Raw genomic sequence first — 19,472 nt, 5'->3', positions numbered from 1 at the left:
TAGGAAGAGGGGTTTTAGTTGTCCGCCAAACTAAGAATGGGGTTTTAGTTGTCCGATAAACTAGGAATGGGGGTTTCAGTTGTCCGACAAACTAGGAATGGGGGTTTCAGTTGTCCGACAAACTAGGAATGGGGGTTTTAGTTGTCCGCCAAACTAGTAATGGGGGGGTTTTGTTGTCCGATAAACTAGGAATGGGGGTTTTGTTGTCCGATAAACTAGGAATGGGGGTTTTGTTGTCCGATAAACTAGGAATGGGGGTTTCAGTTGTCCGACAAACTAGGAATGGGGGTTTCAGTTGTCCGACAAACTAGGAATGGGGGTTTTAGTTGTCCGCCAAACTAGGAATGGGGTTTTTAGTTGTCCGATAAACTAGGAATGGGGGTTTTGTTGTCCGATAAACTAGGAATGGGGGTTTTAGTCGTCCGATAAACTAGGAATGGGGGTTTCAGTTGTCCGACAAACTAGGAATGGGGGTTTTAGTTGTCCGCTAAACTAGGAATCGGGGTTTCAGTTGTCCGACAAACTAGGAATCGGGGTTTCAGTTGTCCGACAAACTAGGAATGGGGGTTTCAGTTGTCCGGCAAACTAGGAATCGGGGTTTCAGTTGTCCGACAAACTAGGAATGGGGTTTCAGTTGTCCGACAAACTAGGAATGAGGGTTTCAGTTGCCGCCAAACTAGGAATGGGGGTTTCAGTTGTCCGACAAACTAGGAATGAGGGTTTCAGTTGCCGCCAAACTAGGAATGGGGGTTTAGGGGTCTGCCACACTAGATTAAATACGATTACACCTGTCTAACATGTGAATAGGTTTTGTCTCACTATTTCTAGTTGAAATGAAACATCCCAGTGAAAGGAAATTTCCTTTTGTCTCTCTCTCCATTTTATAAACAACTTATCATGTGAAATCCATGAGCTAAAAGATTCTTTGAAACTCCAGTAGCTATATTTATTAAAAGAAAGACTTCAATATTTGACATTTAATATGGCAGTCTTTCGGTATGACCTCAAATGTTCGTCTATATTTCAACAGTAAAATGTGATAAACCAAATTATAGATTTTCCAAGTCCGCGTCTCATATATAGCTCTTCTCCTTCCTTTTTATATTTGAGTTATAGCGACTGAACGTTTTATTCTCAGTCCGATTTAAGCTATACGTAATATAACACATATATGATGAATTCCACAAGGAGTTGTCTATATATATGGTGGAGGGGCAGTCATTTATTTTACTGGAAATTGAACCTACACGCTATTGAATAGCTATCGCACCTATCAAGGGAGACAGCTATCATCCCGTCTCCTGGAAGCTTGCCCAATAACTAAATAAATCTCGCGATCGTGACCAGCTCTGAATTTATTAAACGTTTGCGACATCCATGCTTCATGCTGTCGGTTGTCATGGCAACATTCACCTTCATCTGTTTCGCGTTATTATAATAACTCATTGTCCTTTTCACAGTGGTCAGCAGGATAAAGCTTTACTCTTTATCGATATATCCATATTATTGAGCTGTAGACATCAGTGAAATCTGCTTTTAATGCTACTGGACACATCTCTATCGCTCCTGCTATGTCTCGTCCCCAGGGGGCGTTACTGGACGTACAACCTCGATCCTGTCGTTATACGACTACAGCTTCAAATATTTAGTGTCCTCGACCCGCGCTTGGGAAATCATGATCTTGGCGAGTAAGACTGTTAACTGGCTGTACAAAGGTTCGTACAAAATGTTCACAACAAAAGTGCCTCAACGGGACGGTTATTGATAATTTGATATTCAAAATATGTTCATGTCCTTGTGTTAGGATCATCCATGTTTTTTTCCTCGGAAGCTCGATCCAAATAAACATTCCTATATACGTACATGTACGACACCTTAATGGTCGCCTTGAATTGTGTATTGTAGCTTTCAGTTTTAACAATGGCCGTCTTTTTTCTGATCTATTACCTATGTTTATTTCATCGGGCCCCTTCATCGACTAGTTGTGTTGGGGATCGCTTAGCTGGGTATTTCGTTATAAACTGCAGAACACATGTTGCGTGAAACTTATTTTTTTTATTCTTCTCAACTAAAAATTTAAACCAACTTCCGGTTATGGACGGACACAAATTACGTCATACAATACACCTAACATATAAAACTGTCAGATTCCGGATACGGGTTTGATGGTAGATGACATATATATGTGAGATACATAACAGGCTAGAATAAGGAAGACAATTTCCGGTTATAACACCAGCTGTTTAAACGTTCAATCCAAACCAATATGGATCTCCCGTAATATATGGCTGAACACTGGAAATGAGCTTAGATTTTCGGCATTCTTTTAACCCCGGATATGACGCGATAGGCGGCGTTACTGGTCAAGATGAAGTATGTGATTGGTCAATGTAGCGGTAAATGCAAGATGCATATATATGCAGTTAAAAACGAAACAAAGTTAAGATTGAATGCAAGCTGAATAAATGGATGAATCTTTTCAAATGACACATTAACAAAATTATATTCCTGATTCAAAAATGATTCAAACTGATATAATTTTGTTATCCGTGCTAAAACGCATTAGATCGTTAATTTAAATCACTAGCAGTTTTACATTATAACCACCTGCATTAAAACTATGCCGTTTATCTTTTTTAAAGATATTTCTTGTTACTTTAGCTGTTGTGAGAAAAATGAAGTTGTCCCTATATATGTAGGTAAGACGAACTCCGACACCAATGTACTTTGCTGATGAGCTTTTCTTTTTTCTGATGGGAAGGATTTGAAATCGCACTTATTTGATACTCGAGAACAAATTGAGATTTTCCCCTATGATGAAATCGATGGATTTTGGCCGGGGGGCATTGTTTCTATCTAAACTTAGTAGTGAAGATACTTCTTGTTGACATGTATTTCAATTCACATTTCGTTTAATAGCTCTTAAGAAAAAATCTCCCCCGAAACAAGGCTTGGATATGGCCAATTTTGTTTAGTGCTGAAATGTCCTGGTCGGTTTGGTGGTTTGGCCGTAGGAGATGATTATAATGCATTTTGTAATGAAACGTTACATCTGATCTAGATGTCAGGCGTGAGCACGGGTTTCGGATATTTATTACCAAATTCGCCAGTACATTTGTTACATGGTGTTTAATTACCTTGCCAAGTGAGTGAATTCTTTTAATTATCTTCGCCGAAAGCCCCGCAATGACATTAATTGTGTGAGATAGCTTCAGCTACCTTCAAAACAATATCTGGACTATGTTATCAATATTGCCCGAGATGATTAAAACGATTGAAAATGATTTGCGCATGGCAGAATATAAAAAAATAAATGACACGATTTCATCAATAGAAAGTAGTAATTTTCATTTTACATTGTCATTATAAATACTTGTAAAGATATTTAAAAAAAAAAATCAATATTAGTACCTGCAATATTGAGTGGGTGTTCTAATCACTAATTATGAATCAAATCAACGCTTTTGTGCCAAATCAAGCTATACTTAATAATGATATGTTCGAATTCAATTTAAGATAACTAGTTTTCTTGAATATATTTTCTCCGCCCACAATTCTCCTAAACCATTGTCGGCCTTCGCTGTCTATCAGCATGGTTACGATCTAATTACCACTAGCCGTACATCTAGACAGATCGGCCTTGACATCCGGGTATTTTACCTTATCTATGGCGTCAAATTCAGACCTACTTGCGGCTGAAGTTGATATGTCTATCACTTCCGCCAGATTGAACGGATTACAACAGGCACGGGTTTGGTCACGTGACCTAGACCGTTTCATTAACTGATAGACAAAATGACGCATTATTGCTTATCGAGATATGTAATGACTTGATTAGTGATGACGTGTTTATCGAGATATGTAATGACTTACAGAATGATGACGTGTTTATCGAGATATGTAATGACTTAATTAATGATGACGTGTTTATCGAGATATGTAATGACTTAATTAATGATGACGTGTTTATCGAGTTATGTAATGACTTAATTAATGATGACGTGTTATCGAGATATTTAATGACTTAATTAATGATGACGTGTTTATCGAGATATGTAATGACTTAATTAATGATGACGTGTTTATCGAGATATTTGATGACTTAATTAATGATGACGTGTTTATCGAGATATGTAATGACTTAATTAATGATGACGTGTATATCGAGATATGTAATGACTTAATTAATGATGACGTGTTTATCGAGATATGTAATGACTTAATTAATGATGACGTGTTTATCGAGATATGTAATGACTTACAGAATGATGACGTGTTTATCGAGATATGTAATGACTTACAGAATGATGACGTGTTTATCGAGATATGTAATGACTTAATTAATGATGACGTGTTTATCGAGATATGTAATGACTTAATTAATGATGACGTGTTTATCGAGATATGTAATGACTTACAGAATGATGACGTGTTTATCGAGATATGTAATGACTTAATTAATGATGACGAGTATATCGAGATATGTAATGACTTAATTAATGATGACGTGTTTATCGAGATATTTGATGACTTAATTAATGATGACGTGTTTATCGAGATATGTAATGACTTAATTAATGATGACGTGTTTATCGAGATATGTAATGACTTAATTAATGATGACGTGTATATCGAGATATGTAATGACTTAAATAATGATGACGTGTTTATCGAGATATGTAATGACTTAATTAATGATGACGTGTTTATCGAGATATGTAATGACTTAATTAATGATGAAGTGTTTATCGACATATTTAATGAATTAATTAATGATGACGTGTTTATCGAGATATGTAATAACTTAATTAATAATGACGTGTTTAAACGCTTCTGTAGTTTACAGAATATTTCTATAAAATAATTTCTATCTCGGTGACACCAGCTTACACATACCAAGTGCACTTTAATCACATGGCAGAATCCCCTGAGAGAGCATTTATATATAAGTATTGGCGGCAGTCAAATCTTGGACACCTACACTATGTAGATGGTTTGTGACAACGAACTCCATGTCAGGCCGGTAAATATAGATGGAATTTGTAACAAATAATTGTGTTTCATTTTTTCATTTTTTTTTTCAAAGATTAACTTCCTCCAACCAACCGTTGATCTATTTTGTTAGTCGAGATTTGTTTGATTTTGTCTGATTTGCGTGATCGTTTGAATACTGATGTAGGGTTTGTTTTGATTTGTTTTCAAACAAGGCACACATCCGCCGATGCTGACTCAAATTATTGTGGTAGAAACAAGTCACATGACTCATGGTTGTTGAACATGGTATTTACTTCACTATCGTTTTTTTTTTAATAATATTAAAGACACAAGTTTTACAATCACTAAAGCTCGAAAGACGCAAGCTTTACAATCACTAAATCTTAAAAGACGCAAGCTTTACAATCACTAAATCTTAAAAGACACAATCTTTACAATCACTAAATCTTAAAAGACACAATCTTTACAATCACTAAAGCTTAAAAGACACAAGTTTAACAATCACTAAATCTTAAAAGACACAATCTTTACAATCACTAAAGCTTAAAAGACACAATCTTTACAATCACTAAATCTTAAAAGACACAATCTTTACAATCACTAAAGCTTAAAAGACACAAGTTTAACAATCACTAAAGCTTAAAAGACGCAAGCTTTACAATCACTAAATCTTAAAAGACACAAGTTTAACAATCACTAAAGCTTAAAAGACACAAGTTTAACAATCACTAAAGCTTAAAAGATGCAAGCTTTACAATCACTAAATCTTAAAAGACGCAAGCTTTACAATCACTAAATCTTAAAAGACACAAGTTTAACGGAACGTAATGATAGTATGAGCTAATTCGCGATTTTTGCCGGCTATTGTAGCGATTTGGGGGTGGAAAAAATGACACATACAATTTTGATAGGGTTTTGAACCATTGTAAAACTCGGCTCGATCTAGGTCTGGCTGTATCTGGTATCCCTGTGGAAATTCGTATTTATGAGATATTTTGGGTCAAACATGCCAAAATCGTCACATTGACCGGTAGCTTCTGTTTAACCGTCCTTAAAAATCAGCGATTCAATCCAAAAATTTGAAACTCCAAACATAACAAGAAGAGATAGTTCTGAAGAAAAGCGTATCTTTAGTTTTTCTATATCTTTCATAGAACGGCCACAATAGGGTTTTGAAAAAGGGTCGTATTTTATCGAGAGGTGGCGGATGTTACGTCACCAGTCACCTAAATATCCAATCAGTAGGCCCGGATGCATTCACCTTCCTATTAAATCTTCTGCCCAAACGGGAAAAACCCACAATCTATTTTTGATTTTGTTCTTTGGTCCCTAGAAGCCCTGATTTTGACATCATAATGATATGCATGACATTTGTTTTTATCTTTGATCCTATATGTAATTATTTATCGATTAGAATACCGCGAGTACATCTGTTACTAAGATGATCTTAGGGTTGATTGTTTGGTTGTTTTATCACCATGTGTATATATTGCAATCAGGATCGTTTTGAGGCTGGGTCTCCTTATAGTAGTGGGTGACTACCTCACTGAACAACAACACACGAGAGACCCTAACGTATGCTTGCATAGATGCCAATTGATGTCTCATAATCAATTAATGTGTCATATTCCAGAAAACTGAAGAATTATGAAAATTATTACAGTGGTAACCCCCAAACCTTCAATTTCCTCGCGCCAGTATTAATATTTAAACGTATTTGAGAGTTTTAAATGTCGCGCGAATAAATTAAGTGCAGGTGAGAAAATTAAGTGAAAGTGAGGAAATTAAGAGCAAGTGAAGGTATTTATGCTAAAGGAAAGGAAATAAAGGTTTTTGGGGTTACCAGTGTTATAAGATAACCAATAATCAATTTAGTGTCCCACTTAAAAAAATGACACAAATATTCTTCAAGGTCATGGGGTTTGCAACTGATCTTTTATTTTCCGATCGGTCAGCCAAGATGGCCGCCGCAGACTTATTTGCCTCTGCCTGGTGAAAATTTAGATATTCTTTGATTTCGATTACCATTGGTATATGGTATATATTGGTATTAGGGGACTGCAAATTCCATTGCATGGGTATCATTGCCAAGGCTTCCGATTGGTCGAAGTTTAGACAATGGATTTGGATGCAAAATGGTACATTTTTGTAAATCATTGAATGATTTTGATGTAAACCAGGACTCGTGCATGGAACCTCTGAACTCAAGACGGACATTTCTGTATCACCCTCAGCATTTATTTTTTTCTGTCTTTCGTGCTCATCCAGAGTTATCTTCCCTAACTACACTTCATTCTTTCTGTGACACTCCTTTAGGTGTCACCCCACTAGTAATTTCTATCTCGGTGACACCAGCTTACACATACCAAGTGCACTTTAATCACATGGCAGAATCCCCTGAGAGAGCATTTATATATAAGTTTTGGCGACAGTCAAATCTTGGACACCTAGATGGTTTGTGACAATGAACTCCATGTCAGGCCAGTAAATATAGATGGAATTTGTAACAAATAATTGTGTTTCATTTTTTCATTTCTTTTTTTTGTCAAAGATTAACTTCCTCCAACCAACCGTTGACCTATTTTGTTAGTCGTTATTTGTTTGATTTTGTCTGATTTGCGTGATCGTTTGAATACTGATGTAGGGTTTGTTTTGATTTGTTTTCAAACAAGGCACACATCCGCCGATGCTGACTCAAATTATTGTGGTAGAAACAAGTCACTTGACTCATGGTCGTTGAACATGGTATTTACTTCACTATCGTTTTTTTTTTAATAATATTAAAGACACAAGCTTAACAATCACTAAAGTTTGAAAGACAATAGCTTAACAAACACTAAAGCTTGAAAGACAATAGCTTAACAAACACTAAAGCTTGAAAGACGCAAGCTTTACAATCACTAAATCTTAAAAGACGCAAGCTTTACAATCACTAAATCTTAAAAGACGCAAGCTTTACAATCACTAAATCTTAAAAGACGCAAGCTTAACAATCACTAAATCTTAAAAGACACAAGCTTTACAAGAACTAAATCTTAAAAGACGCAAGCTTAACAATCACTAAATCTTAAAAGACACAAGCTTTACAAGAACTAAATCTTAAAAGACGCAAGCTTTACAATCACTAAATCTTAAAAGACGCAAGCTTTACAATCACTAAATCTTAAAAGACGCAAGCTTTACAATCACTAAATCTTAAAAGACGCAAGCTTTACAATCACTAAATCTTAAAAGACGCAAGCTTTACAATCACTAAATCTTAAAAGACGCAAGCTTTACAATCACTAAATCTTAAAAGACGCAAGCTTTACAATCACTAAATCTTAAAAGACGCAAGCTTTACAATCACTAAATCTTAAAAGACGCAAGCTTTACAATCACTAAATCTTTAAAGACGCAAGCTTTACAATCACTAAATCTTAAAAGACGCAAGCTTAACAATCACTAAATCTTAAAAGACGCAAGCTTTACAATCACTAAATCTTAAAAGACGCAAGCTTAACAATCACTAAATCTTAAAAGACGCAAGCTTTACAATCACTAAATCTTTAAAGACGCAAGCTTTACAATCACTAAATCTTAAAAGACGCAAGCTTTACAATCACTAAATCTTAAAAGACGCAAGCTTAACAATCACTAAATCTTAAAAGACGCAAGCTTTACAATCACTAAATCTTAAAAGACGCAAGCTTTACAATCACTAAATCTTAAAAGACACATGCAAGCTTTACAATCACTAAAGCTTAAAAGACGCCAGCTTTACAATCACTAAAGCTAACAGGAGTGAAATGAACACCATATCCAACATCGACATTTTTACGTATTCAACAAAGTAAATATAATTTTGACACACAGAACAAATTTATTCCCGACGAGTGCAGAATTTTATGCATTAGATTGATGTGTTTTCAAAACGGCTCTGAATTACATGCAATGTATTTAGTGACTTGGATACTGCTTAGGAATTGCCATGCTTACACAATGGTAATGATTGCGTAAGTATTCCCCTTTGTAACACCTGGTTATATTTGTTTTCTTCCATTCTCTATTTGACTGTTGTTATTGTTGTGTTAATACCCGTCCGCAAACAACCAGCAATAAAATGTCAATATTGACCAGTATTTATATAATAAAACATATATGAATTGTAAACGGATGAAACTAATTGTTCCTTCAATAAATACTGTTCTGTCTTGGGACATTGAATAACAATTGAACAGTATGTCTATCCGAAATTGATTTTGGACATCGAAACCAGATGGGACCTCAAATTTGAACAGACACTAATATGCCTTATAATAGTTCAGGTAATCGTATCTATTCTTTCATCAAATATTCTAAAAGCATTTTCAGGCGAGAGGGGGGACATCAGCCATTAATATTTTACTGTAGTGGCGTTCAATCAATAATGATATCTGGAGGAAACATGACGTAATTTGTTTATATTGTGACAGGAATTCAACTCTGTAATTTGTTGAGAGAAACATTCGTTCGTATTCCTCGAAACTTTCAATTAATACAGACATACACATCTAAGAATCCCATATATTATTTTTCGAACAAGAAAATTGGGGCCGCCGTAGCCGAGTGGTTAGGGTGTCCCGACACTTTATCACTAGCCCTCCACCTCTGGGTTGCGAGTTCGAAACCTACGTGGGGCAGTTGCCAGGTACTGACTGTAGGCCGGTGGTTTTTCTCCGGGTACTCCGGCTTTCCTCCACCTCCAAAACCTGGCACGTCCTTAAATGACCCTGGCTGTTAATAGGACGTTAAACAAAACAAACCAAATGTTCGAACATTCTGTACGCTAACCAGATGAATTATCGGGTTTTAAAATAAAACAGGAATGCCGATATATCAAATTAACCATAACTCATGCTACACAATGACTAGCCATTTAGTATATATACATGTTTCATAATTACTGGATGTGAAGAAACCTGCCTCAATTATATATGTATAAATTGCATCTAAAACTATTGTAATATACCGCAGTAAGATACTTATAAAAACGTGTGTGATTGTTTTTGTACTTTTTTATATGTATGCTACTGTTTTTCCTCTATTTTGTTTTGTTGTTTATTTGTTGTTGTTGGGTTTTTTGTTGTTGTTGTTTTGTTGCTTTTTTTGTTGCTTTTTTTTCAAATTAATAACACAGTATTATATGAACGTCATTACCTTGATCTGGGTCACAGAAACAGGTTCTTCACAAAGAACAATATCCATCACCGGGTTAGCTTTTTTTTTAATGATTTATTGGTTTCTCCATGCACACATCCATCTTAATCTGAGGCCGACAAGCCTCTCTATAAATCATAAAAGAAAATATATCTCCACATGGACTTTGGTATATCATCCTTACATCCATTTTATATCTTCATGAAGCCATTAATGTATTGTTCTAGACTAAAAGGACGTCCTTTTGCTCCCTGTACATGTCAGGCTAGCATTTTCCTTATGTATCGAAGCTAAATATTTTAATTTCTTTTGATGATTAGGGGTTTAAATTGATTATTCGTTGGTGTGAACTCTCGGCCGATCACGCCATCTATCATGGGGCTTTTGCTCCTGAATATTACTGGAAAAACTGACATGACCAATTCACCTTTCTCGCTGAACGTCTAACCGAATACCAGTGCGTACCTTTGGGCGACATTCAACAGCGCTGTAACATTTTACAGTCTGTGACATAGTGATGTCAATATAACTTTACCCGTTGTGTAAGCCGACATATAGATCATGGTACCAAGTCCTTGTGTGAACTTACCATTACCTGGTGTTTACAACAGCCTTTCTGAAACCTTTCCATACTCAATGTTTTCAGGAATCTTTTCGTATCCAGTGAGTATTCTGTATCTTTTGCGAATCTAGCAAACATAACATTAACGTAGACTGCTGGTAGAGGTCTGAAATTTTCCTATTATTCATGATCCACCAGAACCAACTCTACCATAAGATTTTCTAGGACAATTATCATAATCTTGAAGCACCATTTTATGAATTCATAGCCCCCCAGAAAATAATGTTCCCATGAATTTCTCGTTAAGCTGGTAGCAGTGGTATTCTTCAAAGTCATAAACCAATATTTGTTGGAATAGAATTATTTCCGTTTTATGTCGCAAATCATTTATAATCACCTCTGCACGCGTGTGATATAAAAGTCGGTCACTGGTGAGTTAGTGATGCTCACTCTCTAGTGTTAGGAGGTAAGATCTGTGCGTCGCCCACGCTGGGATTCCCACTATGTTTCCCCACTTTTCAAAATATGATTGATATCTTTTCTTTATCAGGGGACCGGTAATGTTAAGTCACGTGTACGAATTTTAACAAATATCGATAGCTTATCAGAATTATATTTTACAAAGTGTGGACAAAAGACACGTTAGATGTTTGTACCCTTTCAAAAAGTCGACAGTTAGGTACGGTGGAGCCAAAATGTGTTAAATTGCATCATATAGCTATTTCGTCATTTTAGGATTCGTCAGTTATACTAAACGCTTTAAGTGTTGATCATAGAAAGCGACCAAAACTTTGAATACGCGAAAGAAATTTCAAAATCTGGATGTGAATATGCAAAATTCCCATAATTTAATAAAGTTCATAATTTTCAATACTGTAATTACAAAGAACGGTAAGCTGAATCAAAACGTGATACCCAGATAATGGTAGATATCGGGACTGGAATTTCCACCTGCAGTTTCTAGTTGTACCACCTGTAATCTCAAATATTTGAACAAAACTCACTCAAGGCATTAGCACCTTTCAAAATAACTTGAAAGTTAGATGTTCTAGAGTCAAAATTACTAAAACTGCATCATACAGCAGTTTCTTTCTTCTTGGACTCGTCAGTGATGCTAAAGTACTTCGTTTTATTCTCAAGAATACATATCATTGACGACTATTGTCACCTAAACTCTGTTAATATTTCATGATTGCCATTTTATAAAATATCCAGCAAACATAAGAAATAGACAATGCCATACGTATGAGAGTATTGCAGCTATATAAAGAATATTGAATATATATGGCTGACATATTATGTCCGAGAACGTGCTGTGGGTTATTTCCGTGACTTTATAATCAGATGGTAACAATTTACCTCGCCATTTTGTTGATGGTGACAAAGACAATTTCACGTGACTTAATGATTTGATTGAGGGTCGTGTCCAGGAATAAGAGTCATGATTCTGGAGACTTTAATCTAACAAAATCTAATGAAACGTATAATAGAACAGATATTTCAAGAACTATTCTCACTATAATTTATCATAAACATATATCGACTTACATGTACTCTCAGCTTTTATTATTTGTTTGTTTTTAACGATTTCTCAAGTAAATGATACTCATCGGTGAAGATTTGTCATTTTGTTAGGATAAACCAGATATAAATAATTATGTGTATATATAATTACACCACACTTACACAACTTACAGTAATGTGTATATATAACTACACACGACACTTACACAACTTACAGTAATGTGTATATATAACTACACACCACACTTACACAACTTACAGTAATGTGTATATATAACTACACACGACACTTACACAACTTACAGTGATGTGTATATATAACTACACCACACTTACACAACTTACAGTGACGTGTATATATAACTACACACCACACTTACACAACTTACAGTGACGTGTATATATAACTACACCACACTTACACAACTTACAGTGACGTGTATATATAACTACACACGACACTTACACAACTTACAGTGATGTGTATATATAACTACACCACACTTACACAACTTACAGTGACGTGTATATATAACTACACACCACACTTACACAACTTACAGTGACGTGTATATATAACTACACACGACACTTACACAACTTACAGTGATGTGTATATATAACTACACCACACTTACACAACTTACAGTGATGTGTATATATAACTAAACACGACACTTACACAACTTACAGTGACGTGTATATATAACTACACCACACTTACACAACTTACAGTGACGTGTATATATAACTACACACGACACTTACACAACTTACAGTGATGTGTATATATAACTGCACACGACACTTACACAACTTACAGTGATGTGTTTATATAACTACACCACACTTACGCAACTTACAGTGACGTGTATATATAACTACACCACACTTACACAACTTACAGTGATGTGTATATATAACTACACACCACACTTACACAACTTACAGTGACGTGTATATATAACTACACACGACACTTACACAACTTACAGTGATGTGTATATATAACTACACACGACACTTACACAACTTACAGTGACGTGTATATATAACTACACGACACTTACACAACTTACAGTGATGTGTATATATAACTACACACCACACTTACACAACTTACAGTGACGTGTATATATAACTACACCACACTTACACAACTTACAGTGACGTGTATATATAACTACACACGACACTTACACAACTTACAGTGACGTGTATATATAACTACACACGACACTTACACAACTTACAGTGATGTGTATATATAACTACACCACACTTACACAACTTACTGTGACGTGTATATATAACTACACACGACATATATAACTACACACGACACTTACACAACTTACAGTGACGTGTATATATAACTACACCACACTTACACAACTTACAGTGATGTGTATATATAACTACACCACACTTACACAACTTACAGTGATGTGTATATATAACTACACACCACACTTACACAACTTACAGTGACGTGTATATATAACTACACCACACTTACACAACTGACAGTGACGTGTATATGTAACTACACACGCCACTTACACAACTAACAATGATGTGTATATATAATTACACGACACTTACACAACTTACAGTGACGTGTATATATAACTACACCACACTTACACAACTTACAGTAATGTGTATATATAACTACACACGACACTTACACAACTTACAGTGATGTGTATATATAACTACATCACACTTACACAACTTACAGTGACGTGTATATATAACTACACACCACACTTACACAACTTACAGTGATGTGTATATATAACTAGACCACACTTACACAACTTACAGTGATGTGTATATATAACTACACACGACACTTACACAACTTACAGTGACGTGTATATATAACTACACCACACTTACACAACTTACAGTAAGGTGTATATATAACTACACACGACACTTACACAACTTACAGTGATGTGTATATATAACTACACCGACACTTACACAACTTACAGTGACGTGTATATATAACTACACCACACTTACACAACTTACAGTGACTGTGTATATATAACTACACCACACTTACACTACAGCTAAGCTTTGCTTAGAAACTGTGATGATATTTTACTCGATTATATCTGAATTGACCTTTGAGTGTAGTTATGTAATGATTTATGGTTAGATGCTGTCATGTCTACAGTTTTTCCTTCTTGTTTTGCAGAGTGCCGACTTCGTAGAATACTGTACGGCTTTGTATGATCACTGTAATGTCAAGAACAAGGGTGAGTATATATAATACCCTACTGATCATCCTCATGTCAAAGTTTGTCAGGTCGTGGAGTGAAGTGGCCGAGGTGGCTGAGTGATTAAGGTGTCCCGACACTTTATCACTAGCCGAGTGATTAAGGTGTCCCGACACTTTATCACTAGCCGAGTGGTTAAGGTGTCCCGACACTTTATCACTAGCCGAGTTGGTAAGGTGTCCCGACACTATATCACTAGCCCTCCACCTCTTGGTTGCGAGTTCGAAACCTACGTGGAGCAGTTGCCAGGTACTGACCGTAGGCCGGTGGTTTCTCTCCTGGTACTCCGGCTTTCCTCCACCTCTAAACCCGGCATGTCCTTAAATGACCCTGGCTGTTAATAGGACATTAAACAAAAACAAACAAAATCAAATAGTGGAGTGAATATCGTCCTTTCCCTTTATATCAACAGGAATGATTCCTAAAATAGCTTTGCGGATTGTCTTATCGATATTTAGGTACAAATAATTTATTTTTAAAACATCATTGTAGGTTCTTTAGTCTGATCAGATGAATACTGACAGGATAGTCTTAGTCATTGACAAGGAGTGTGTAGAACGAGTTAATTATCACGAAAACCGTTGAAGCCGTAGGCAAATTGTATCTAGTTTGAATTACGATCACATTAAATTGATGAATGTGTACAAACCCCCATTTTAATATATATTAATCAATTAAATTAAATTTACACACGGCAATATTTCAGTGTCTTTTATATGACACGACAGTTAATCTACTGTCTGTTTCTCAATGCTTTCTCTTATTGAACAACTAGAACTACAATGTACCCAAAAGCTTACATCTATATAGATAAACTGTTTCGTTTTGAGGTAAAGACTAAGACAAGAGAAGATAATTACTAATTGATTGAGAGATATTAACTTTCCTTATTAGCGTTCATTGATCCAGTATGTCTTAGAAAATAAAATTCCATTCCACAAAGTCATTTGCAATCTACCGACTCGCAAGGGTGTTGCCTGTTCCTCTTCCAACCTGATACTGCTAAGAATAAATGCGAGAACTTAGTTAATATTAAACAAACTTATACCATAGAATTGTAATTTTCGCGGATAATTTAATTTCGCTATATCTGAAGTCATAGCCACGAAAATAAATTATAAAAAATATAAATTCCCAACTAATATTTTTACATATACAAGTAAATGTATGGAATTGTTGAACTTCAGAGGGCTTACTAGGCGCTGTTGCGCGAGATTTAGAACTCGCTAACTAGTTCCTACTCGGGCAACCACGAAATATTAGGCCCGTAAAATTTAACAATCATACAGTAAATCTAAAGCGGTGTCCATCCTACAGTTGCTTAACTATTGTAAATAACCCGTTTTGTGTTGTAATTAAATCTTTCTTAAAGTTCACTTTTGAAGATTAATCCCATTTGGAAGAACTTTTTCATTCGTTAACGGCTATTAAGATTCTAATCATTGATGGAATGTTAATTAAACTTTTTAAGTTAATTAAATGGATGTTCGAATAACGATCTCCTTTTAATTAAATAATACCATTTCTTATGATGCGAATCAATGCAAATTTTTGCACGTATGCTGTAGTAAAAATATTGAACGGTGCACGTGTGAATAGCTCAATTTATTCATTTTTTAAATACAATATGGTAACATAATACTTCGTTATACAGAAGTCTTTGTAGGAATCGTCAGTGATGATAGCAACCAAAAATCTCAAATAAAACTCTATAAATCTAGAGATCAAAAGTTTGTAATTCTGAACAATTGAGATTTTTATATGAATACAATGAATGAGTATTTGTCGTAGAATAATAGTTTAATTTCTGGCTTTTGAGCGCTATCCTTAATTTCATCTAAGGAATATTTTTCAAAGTTTCATTGAACGGTATGTACAAATCATATTGTCCAGTTAATTGACCGTCTCTAAAACCTGAAAATAAGGACATATAAAAGATATGATGAAAGATGAAAATAGAACATGATACGATGTTCTTGAATAATAAGCCTCTCTTGCTTCATCGACGATAATTTTCATGTAAACCAGAGCATTTTAATGGTTCTCAAAGTGAAAGCCAGGTCAGTGGAAACGCAATCAACAGAAATATCCAAAAACATTAAAGCACGTCTTTACCAGAGCCTGTATCGTCCTAGTTGTACAGAGATGTGTTATTATTCTGCCAGTCGTCCTTCTTAGTCCCATCACTATCACAATTGTCAACATTTTGAAAATTACACATATTAAAATTACAAAAAATTACAATTTTGAAAATTACAAATCTATTTCAGATATGTATTTGGGGACATTACAAACCTATACTATAAAATCAGTTTCTAGATATGTTCGGTAAACTCTTGATTTTTCATTTAAATGTTTACATGGAGCACTATATGTTTTACACACTCGGAACAGCAAGGTTACTGCTGCTGATGAGGAGGTGATACAGATAATTAGATAAATCTTGAGGTGGGAGCTACTTACATTAAATACGAGTTGTGATTTCTCTAACCGCTCAAAGGGGAGGAGAATACTTCCCTTAAATCAGCAGAGCTTAAGAAGTAGTTGCAGTAGTCAGCTACATGGGATTACAAAACAGCGGATCTTGTAGGCCTTAACAATGCTTTTACCACTGCTCACATAGACATATTTTTTGGCTTATTCGATCACATAGATGACATCATAACAAATGTTAATAAATTTATCCTCGATACATGTAAATCCTTTATCTTATGCAAAAATGTAACCGTTCGACAAACCCTGGTTAACAAACGAGGTCAGGAGAGCATTGAGAACTAGGGATAGGTGTTTAAAATCATTTCAGCGTACTAAAAACGAGTGTGAAAAGCTAAGATACCAAGTAGCCCGTAGGGAAGCAAATCGCCTAAAACGAGACGCATTAAAACGATATCAAGAATCCACTATCCATACACTAACGAACAAAAACACTAATACAAAAAAATCTGATCTATCACCAAATAACTTCTAGGGAAAAAAGTCTGATCATCTAATCCCTCCTCTTACTGAAAACAACCAAATTATTAATGACGATAAAAATAAAGCAGAACTATTCAACAAGTATTTCTCCGATCAATGTACAATTAATGACAATGTCGACAAACCAGTTCTACCTACCATAGATGCAAATGTTAATATGCCATCTATCACTGATATTCAAACTAGTCCAGAGGAAGTATGTAAATTATTGCGGTCACTTAACACAAGCAAATCCACTGGGCCTGACGGCATAGGAAATTGTATTCTAAAACATTGTGCAGAATCCCTTTGTCATATATGGGCGTATATATTTAATCTGTCTCTAAGCTTAGGCTGCTTTCCAGGCATATGGAAAACGGCCCAAGTGTGTCCAATACATAAAAAGAATAGCAAAAAAGATGTAAAAAATTACCGTCCTATATCTCTGCTTTCAAATATATCAAAATGTCTCGAAAAAATTGTCTACAAACGCATTTATGAATTTCTTGTCGCAAATAATATCCTTATAAAAGAAAACTCTGGTTTAAAAAAAAACACGACTCTACCGTTAACCAATTACTTAAAATTATTCATAAAATTTATAAAAGCATTAACGATGGAAAAGAAGTCTGTACTGTATTCTTAGATGTTTCGAAAAGCTTTTGATAAGGTATGGCACGAAGGATTAATATACAAACTAGAAAACATTGGTATCAGAGGAAATCTTCTTAAATGGCTTAAAAGTTATCTTACTAACAGAAATCAATTTGTTGTTTTAAATGGCCAATCATCAGAACGCATGTACATCAATGCGGGTGTCACTCAAGGCTCTATACTAGGCCCTCTTTTATTTCTAATATATGTTAATGATATTAACATTGAAATTCTTTCTGACATTAATTTATTTGCAGATGATACATCTCTCTCATCTGAAATTAATAACCGTGGCTCTATCGACAATCTAAATAACGACCTATCTACTCTATCAAGCTGGGCTAAACGATGGTTGATAACTTTTAATGCAGCTAAAACAGAACTAGTTTTATTCTCCAAAAAATGTGTCTTAAACTACCCCGATATTACACTCAATAATGTTCCTATTCAACACTTCAACACGCATAAACACCTTGGCATATCATTATCTGGAGACTTGAGCTGGCATGTGCATATATCTGACATTGTTGCTAGGGCAAATAAAATACTAAACATGTTACAATCATTAGCATACTTAATCCCTCGGGGCGGTTTAGTGAAACTCTATAAATCATTGGTTAGGTCTATTCTAGAATATGGCAGTATACTCTTTGATAATTGCAACCAATACGAATCCGACCTTATTGAAAGTGTCCAGCGAAGGGCAGCTCTAATTTGCACAGGAGGGTATAAAGTTACCAAATATACTAAACTTCTATCTGAACTAGGTTGGGAGTTACTTATTGACAGAAGGAAAAATTCTCGATTAAAAATGATTTTCAAAATCAAACATTATATGGGTCCTTCATATTTGGAATACATCTGTCCACTTCTCTGTCATCGCACACAAAATTACAACTTCAGAAATTCAAACACACTTCTACCTATTACTTCCAGAAAGTCGTTCTATCACCAATCTTTCTTTCCCAGAACTATAAGAGACTGGAACAACCTACCTGAACATATTCGGAACAAACCAACGCTTGAATCTTTTTCACAAGCCCTATCACAACTCTCTACTCCAGTGTCAAATGATTTATATATTTATGGCCATGGGAAAGGAAAAATCAATCATTGTAGACTAAGAATGGGTCTTAGCGCCCTGAACAAACAAAGATTCTTATACCGATTAACATCCAATAAATATTGTGACGACTGTACAGATTCCCCCGAAGACGAAAAACATTTCTTTTTGACCTGTCCAAAATATAACAACTTGCGTATGAAATTGTTAAGAAAAACTTGCAACGAATTGGCTCCAAATGTAAATC

The 19,472-nt window shown here is 35.1% G+C and overlaps 1 protein-coding gene across 1 annotated transcript in view; it reads left to right on the top strand.

The window, feature by feature from the left end:
- Positions 1-19,472, top strand: part of LOC117334827 (collagen alpha-1(II) chain-like) — a 101,647-nt gene that overhangs the window by 26,223 nt on the left and 55,952 nt on the right. Inside the window, exon 2 of the mRNA XM_033894645.1 lies at positions 14,472-14,532. Within this exon, the coding sequence (XP_033750536.1) occupies positions 14,472-14,532 (61 nt within the window). The remainder of the gene's footprint in view (positions 1-14,471; positions 14,533-19,472) is intronic.

Source organism: Pecten maximus, chromosome 9 (genome assembly GCF_902652985.1).
Source record: "Pecten maximus chromosome 9, xPecMax1.1, whole genome shotgun sequence".
Classification (NCBI taxonomy): Eukaryota; Metazoa; Mollusca; class Bivalvia; order Pectinida; family Pectinidae; genus Pecten; species Pecten maximus.
The sequence above is the reverse complement of the archived record's forward strand: the minus strand, read 5'-3'. Positions and strand labels throughout refer to the sequence as shown.